The sequence below is a fragment of the Octodon degus genome, unplaced genomic scaffold (genome assembly GCF_000260255.1).
Source record: "Octodon degus isolate 3935 unplaced genomic scaffold, OctDeg1.0 scaffold00496, whole genome shotgun sequence".
NCBI classification, from domain to species: Eukaryota; Metazoa; Chordata; class Mammalia; order Rodentia; family Octodontidae; genus Octodon; species Octodon degus.
In genome coordinates, this window is record NW_004525072.1 from 140,818 (window position 1) to 148,730 (window position 7,913).

Below are 7,913 nucleotides of genomic sequence, written 5' to 3' on the forward strand. Positions count from 1 at the left end.
CCTCCCTTACATGGTTAAAATTAGAGGCTACTTCCAGAATATCTCAAGGAGTAATCATCCTCATAAAACTGAACTTACTTTACATGTAATCTTTTTAAGGAATATTTACTTTTAGACTCAACATTATTCAGCTGTTCTTATTCTCTTTTGTTTTACATATTGTTCATACTCTGATAAAAAGATATATTGTTATTTTAAATCTTTTGAATTTTGTTTTCGATATTATTAACGTTGCTATAAAAGCAACATAAAAGACTGAATTGCCCAACATGTAAGAGAGACGCTTCGTTTGATTCCCATCATCACAGGAAAAAAAATATATAGACACTCACTGCAGTAATTTGTTTCAAATTATCAGCTTATTTTAGGGGTCATTTACGTGCTATAATTATTGTTCATTGTAAAATCCTGGGCAAGACCCTTCCATGGTCCTATGTCCTCATGTGTAAAATGAAGAGTGTTTTAAAGTTTGGGGATTCTGGAACGGGGGAGATAGCTCAGGAGAGTAAGCGCTTCCCTGGCAAGTGAAAGGGCCTGAGTTCAGTCCCTGGTTCCACAAAAAAAAAAAAAAAAAAAAAAGAGCTTGGGGATTCTGATACCATGAAAGATCTTTCTGTATATTGATTGCTGATACTCTCCTGGTTCTCAGGTTGCATATCTGTGCATCAAGTTGTTTCACTTATACAACAACTCTCACTGTCTCGAGCAGCGGCTCAACATCTGTGCCTGTGCCTGACTGAAGTCAACCTCTGGGTTGACCACCTGATCTTCTTCTGGTGGGGTCAAGGCTGGGAAGGCTGTCTACTTATTTGTTCATTTTGTTCTCCTTTTTCTTCTTCTCAGCTTCTTTCGCCTTCCTCTGAAAGGAAGAAAAGGCTGCAACATAAAAGTTTGGCTAAAAAAAGACTGAGGTTGTCTAAGTTGGAAATTTGTGAAGATTTTGAAGACATGAGTTTAGGTCTGCAAATGGTGGAACAGCCAGTTGCACTGCCGATTCAAAGTGGAGAAGTGGAAAGTCTGTTGAGTTTGACCCAAATGGATTTATCAGAACAAGAAGAATCTAAAATACAACCAGTGCCAGACAGGTTGAAGCAGAAGGATGCTTCTACTCCTTCTTTTGTTCCATTCATAGGTGCCGCCCCTTCTGTTTCCTTCTCTCCTCCTGGTGTTTGTCCTCAGATTTTCAGTTCTCCTGTGCCTCTCAGACAGCTTGGTACACCTCCACCTGCAAGTGACTTTGCACTTGACACTGGTCCTGTAGTCTCCCTTCCGGTGCCACCTCCCCTCTCCGGTAGTTGTATTTTCCAGACTGACTCACTGGGCTCCACACAGTTTGATCCCTGCAAATTTTATGCACGCCCTGAAAGCAACAATTTTCCTGTCTTCCCTACGCTGGACTCTTCCCCTCCTCCTGTGCCTATTTCTCTCCATGTCACTGCAGGCTTAGGGTCTAGTGGACTATTTGGTCTCCAGAGTCAGAGTTCTCATTCCAGTATGACAGAAGATTTTCTTGAAGAGGACTCTTCCCTATCAGGTTGTCATAACGGCACTGTTAGATATTCTGTCCTTGAAGATCAGAAAGTGCCACATGTTCAAAGTTATTTTCCGAGCTGTGTGCCTGAGGCCCTGTGTTTTGGAAGCTTAGATGTGGCAGGGAAAAGAAGAGGAAAAAGTTTGTTTGAAACAGAACATGATGGTACATCAGTGAAAGCTCTGGCAAGAAAATGTTTAAAAAAGCAGAAACTTAGTGTACAGTATAACTTTGCTTCAAACTCTCCATTACAAGATGAGGATGGCGCAGTCTACCAGTCCACCCGGAGGAACTCTGTGCTCTGGGCTGCACTCTTCAGTCTGCAAACCGAGGTATTGTCTTATCTCCACTTAACTCTGATCATTTACAATCATGGTATACAACAGGTTTGTCATACTCTGATCATACACATGGGATGGGAAGACAGATTCCCTTTCCCATGAGTAAAAGGAAGGTAGTTTTAAAGAACACATTCAGGGTATATGGTATTGCGCACCTGTATTCCCAGTGTTCATATCACAATCATATGTCTGTGAAGTGTTTTATGAAGGAATCAAGCTGTTGAAGTTTGAAAGTTGGGCAAGGTAGCACATGACTTTAGTCCCAACACTGAGGCAGGAGGATTGTCTTGAGGCAACTTTGAGGACAATCTGAAAATTGTGAGATAGTGACACTCTGTCTCAAAAAGAAAAAAAAAACAAAGAATTTGCTCAAGAGAGGGCTGATGGTGTAGTTCAGTAGCAGAGCACTTTCCTAGCATGTCTGAGTTCCTTCTTACTTATTAGGCTGAGGCAGAAACATCACAAGTTTGAACCTAGCCTGGGAACTTTGCAACTTAGCAAGACCTTGTCTGATAATGAAAAAGGGCTTAGGATGTAACTCATTGTGAAGGCCCTGGCTTTAGTTGTCAGTGCCATTTACATTTTTTAGGCAGTGGATCATATAATTAAATAATGCATTTTCCTCAGGGAAAAAAAGAGGCAGTAAGGAAAGTTTTGGAAGTGTAGATAAGTTTACAGTATTGATAGAAGAGTGTGATGGAGTCTCCACATCAAGTTGTACATGTTAAATACCTATAGCTTTGTATATCGTATTTCAATAAAGTATTTTATGCAAGAATCATGCTGCTTAAAAGTTTGAAAGCTATACACGGTAGCACATGTCTATAATCCCAGCAGTTGGGAGGCTGAGGATTAAGGATCATTTCTAGTTTGAGACTAGCTGGGCAAATAGTGAGTTCAAGGCCAGCCTGGACTACATAGTGAGACTCTGTCTCAAAACTCTTTAGAGGGCTTGCAGGTTAGCTCAGTTGTTTAAGCACCTGCTAGGGCAAACCCAATCAGGCGCAGGGGACCGTGGTTCAGTCCCCAGCTCCACATGCCTTACCAGACCCATCCTTAAGACAGCCTGAGGGCTGGTAAGATAGCTCAGTGGTCTAAAGCACCTGCTTAGGCAAGCTTAGGCAAGCATGGAGGGACCTCGGTTTGATCCCCAGCACCACATGATGCCAGCCCCACCCCCAGGGTAGGTTGAGCTGACCATAAAAAAAAAAAAGAAAGACAGCCTGAGCCAGCCAAAAAAAAAAAGCCCAAATCCTTCAAAATACTTTAAAAAAAAAAGTTTGATAAATATAGATTGAAAACATTGCTAGAAGGCAACACTATATAGGATATATAGGGTCCTTTTGATAAATCTATACACCCATGAGCTTATTCCAGACTTGACATAAATAATACCTGGTACTTAGTGTCCATAGTATATTTATCAGATTTTTTGTATGATACTTTGTCTCTAGTACAAGAAGAACTTTGATTTTTATGATAAAAAAATTTCAGAATTGTCTTAACTGGATTGAAGTTAATAGAAACATGTTTTGCATAACTTTTTTTAATTTTTAAGAAAATATAAAATAGTAAAAAAGAAAATATTAGAAACAATACAGAACTTCCATAAACAAAATAATAGAAATTTGACAATGATGGTTGCATTGCATAATGTTGTTTTCAAGTTAGTTTAGATTACCAGATATAAGCATGCAAAACTGGTTTTTAAAGAGTTATAAGAAAAAACAAGAAAGGCCCATGAGATAGCTCAGCAGAATAAGAGCTTGCTTAGGCAAGCTGAGGGACCAGGGTTTGACCTTTAGTTCTACTCAGGCGTGCTGAGCCAGTAACCAAGTCCGGGCATGGTGGTGCATGCCTGTAATCCCAGCATTGGGGAGGCTGAAAATAGGGAGGATCACTATAATTCCTAGCTGTGTAGTGAGACCCTGTACCAAATAAATAAATCAATCACGAGACCCAGTCCTAGCCCAGGTCTGGTGAGTGTGTGGGAGAGCTTCCTGCTACCCTGCACCGGTGGGACCAACTCCGGGTCCCAGCCCAGGCACAGTGTGGGTAAGACCATCTTCCACTCCCTTGAGACGCCCCCACCACTCCGCAGCACCTCCCCAACCCCGACCACCGAGTAGGAATTTCTGCCACATTCTGGGAACACCCAGACCCAGTCCTAGCCCAGACCCAGTGAGTGTGTGGGACAGCTGCCTCTCCCCCCTCCTCTACCTTGTCCCCTCCAGGCTCAGCTCAGGCCTGGCATGTAACCCTGCAGCTGCAATCCCTACAGAGAGGGTAGAGGATAGAATCACCCAGCTAGTCCAGGAGCAGAACATCTTGCCACGGGCACAACAGGTTCACCCTCAAGGGCAGCAGCGGGAAGGAGCTGAGCACAGCAGCCAGACCCAAGCCAGGCACAGCTGGATAAATCCAGACTTTGTAGATCTGCACCTGAACTTCAGTACGTGCTAAGGGTATAATTACAATGAAGATCTACAACAAAAGTCAGAAGACAGTGCTACACAAAATGACGAGAGGGAACAAAATGCAACCTCAGAATCCAAGCCCACCCGTAACAAGTGCAGAGGACACTAACACAGAACAAATTGGGAATCACACAGCTGAAAGCAATGAATCAATGGCTTCTGAAACACCAAATACATAAATCACATAAATGAATAAATAAGCAAAATTTTAAAAAATAGAAATTAAAAGGAAGACGAGAAAAGAAATTTGAGCATTTGCTGCTGCTTTTAGGAGACAACAGAAATCAAGAGTATAATTATACAACTACTCTGTATATATACATAAATACATCATTTTTTACTTCTCTTTTTCTTTTGTCCTTTTCCTCATTCCAGTTTTTTTCTTTCCTTTGAAAACATTCTTCTTATATGGTGACATTCCAATAACATGTTGTATATTTCTTTTATTATTTTCATAGGATGGTTTCTGGAAGCTGACGCCAGAATTAGGACACATATTAGGCATTGACACAAATGTTTTGCATTACTTTCTTGAACAAAAAGGGATTAGATCTCTAGGTAAGTTTCTTTTTAAAATTCATTTAAGTCATTTTTATTCATGTTTCCACTCATCCATAGATATGCTACTAGTTATATTACTTTTTTGGTTGTTTTTGTCTTTTTGAGACAGGGTCTCATTAAGCAGTTCGGGCTGGCCTTGAACTCACTTTGTAGCCCGGACGTGTCTCAAACTCATAACAATTCTCCTGCCTCATCCTCCCAAGTGCTGGAATTACAGGTGCACTAGCAAAACTGGGTTATATTACCTTTTTTTTTTTTTCTTTTGAGACAGAGTCTCACTATGTAGTTCAGGCTGCTACATAACCTCACTATGTAGTCCAGGCTGGCCTCAAACTCACAATACTGCTTGTGCTTCTAACTCCAGAGTACTGAGATTACAGGAATGTGCCACAACACCTGGCTTATATTTCATTATTTTGTAAACTAGTGGATTTGTATAACAATTATATTTTCTGTTCTGTTTTTAAATTTTTTCTTTTAATTTTATTTACACATTTTGTGTTTTGGTTTTTCTTGTGGTTGTTTTGAGACACCTCTCTGTGTAGTGCAGGTTGACCTTGAACTTGCTTATATGGCCAGGCTGCCCTTAAACTCACTGTGATCCTCCTACCTCAGCCTTGCTTTGTGCCACCATACCCAGCTGATACATTTTAGATATGCATAATGATAGTATTCATTACAGGGAATTTGTACCTATACATGGTATATCTTGCTTCATCTTTATTTCCCATTCCCCTCTTCTCCTTTGGATCTCTCAACCCTCTTTATTTGATTTTTTTCTATTATTTTTCCATTATTTTCTTTTTCTTGTCCCTTTTCCCCATTCCTTTTTCCACTTTAACATTTTGTTTTCATTTCCCAATGTATAATATACATTTGGGTCCCTATTTAATGGTCAGTTTCTTTTTTTTTATTAATTTTATTCAGAAACAAATAGTGATGAGACAGGTTCAAAACTGGTTAGTAGGACAGTTACAATAATTAATACATTGTATATTGTTGTCTTTGTAGTAGTTGTTCAAAGTACAAGATGCAGACATGATATCCGATCCAAACACTATTAGTACAAATCTTTCTTCTCATTGAATTAAGAGAAAGTAACTTATGTCTATCCTAACTATTTTGTATATACAGATACAAAGTGGTCCTTCATTTGTATCCCCTTTTTTTGTTTAGTTTTCTTAGAGATAAATGTTCTATTTAAATATTATAGGTGCATGAATTCAGCAAAATATTCCAATATAGTCCAGTAGTCCATAATAGTAGTGGCTTATCCGTAGGACTGGCAATGTCAGAAGTTGTTGACTTGAGCCTTTTACAACTCAACATATTAATATGGCTTTATTTTATGTACCTCATTTTTATACTTTTCTGCTGGATGGTTAAGACTAAGATAAAGCAAGACCTATATAACAAAAAATGTAACTTCTGTATCTGACAAGGTCAGTCATATCCCCTCAGGATTTACCCTGAAACCCTGTACCACAGTTTGTAGATCCTTTGTGAGTGTCAGCCATGTGGATGGGTCACGGCCGTTGCTTGACCAATTTGCTCTCTGTGAAAGCCTGAGAAACTGTTTCCTCTCCATGTGAATCTCCTCAGGCATACTCTACATCATTGATCACTTTCAACCTTGGCCCCGTAATCTCCTTGATCAGAAAATTTGGGCACCACTGAGTTACATGATGTTACAGTACAGGTTCACTTATGTCCTGAGTCTTCACTGACCTTGAATGGCTAGGGCTAAAATGTTGGCTGTCCTTGCAGCCCTTCCTTTTACTCATTTTTGCTCTGTATACTTAAGTTGTTAACCCTCCAGGAGAGAAGCTTATTGATATTATTACCCTATAACATAGGCAGGTGAGTTTATCCTCACTATCTGCTGAATATCAAACATATTAGGCATAACATAGAACAGGTATTTTCCCTCAAGTATTGATATGTTAAACTTTAAGTCCCTACAGAATGTGAAGAAAATAACAAAAAATAAAAATTTTAAAAAAGGAATAAACAGTTGCGTATTTCTACACAGAAATTTAGAAATCTAATCATATACAGCATTCTAGCAGGATAGTCCTATGACTTTTTTTTTCTTGTCACTTGCTTTCATTTGTTACCCTTTTTTGTTTTAAACAAACATTTACTTGAGAGACAGTATAGCAGTAATTAATATGACCTTAGAAGCAGTACATATTTAGAAGACCAGAATGACAAGCATTCCAAGCATGGCACTAGTATTCCACATTGATAACCTCGGTGCAGTTCTTTAGTTCACAGATATCATCATATATAGTGAGTCAGGGTGAGAACCCCACCATTTAACTGCTAGTTTCAAAAATCTGCTGAAGATTCTCAGGATCATGGCCTTAACCATCTTGTGCATATAAATGTATGATTTTGCCCCTCTCATGTTTCCTAGCTTTTCTCCTTGCCCTCTCTTCATTGTTTAAGTCTTAAGTTCTCAATTTCCTTTTAATTGTGTTATACCTTTCTATCTTTATTTCTTTTCAGTTCTTACACTAGGAGACTATGCGATATTTACATATGTGTGTCTGGTTTATTTCACTTATGAGTATACCTTGAAGTAGCATCCACTTCAATATGAAGGTTTGGAGTTTATCATTCTTTATACCTGAGTAATAATCCATTATATAACAGTACCACCTCTTTTTCATCCATTCTTCAGGTGATGGGCATCTTGGTTGCTTCCAAGATTTAGCTATCACAAATTGTGCTGCTATAAACATATAAAATAGGGGCACATATATCACTATGATATGACATTTTCAGTTCCTCGGGAAATTTCCCAATAGGGGGATAGCTGGTTTGAATGAGATTTCCTGTCCTAGTTTTTTAAGGAGTCTCCACACCAATTTCCATAATGGTTGCACCAGTCTACATTCCCACAAGCAATGGAGAAGTGTTCTTTTTTCCCCACAGCCTCTCCCAACATTTGTTGTTAGTGGATTTCTTTATGATAGCCATTCTTTCTGGCATGAGATG

The 7,913-nt window shown here is 39.2% G+C and overlaps 1 protein-coding gene across 1 annotated transcript in view; it reads left to right on the forward strand.

Moving 5' to 3' along the window:
* The window catches only part of Parp4 (poly(ADP-ribose) polymerase family member 4), an 82,742-nt gene that overhangs the window by 64,985 nt on the left and 9,844 nt on the right, over nucleotides 1–7,913 (forward strand). Inside the window, exons 25-26 of the mRNA XM_023708721.1 lie at nucleotides 844–1,863; nucleotides 4,808–4,907. Coding sequence (XP_023564489.1) covers nucleotides 844–1,863; nucleotides 4,808–4,907 — 1,120 coding nt within the window. The remainder of the gene's footprint in view (nucleotides 1–843; nucleotides 1,864–4,807; nucleotides 4,908–7,913) is intronic.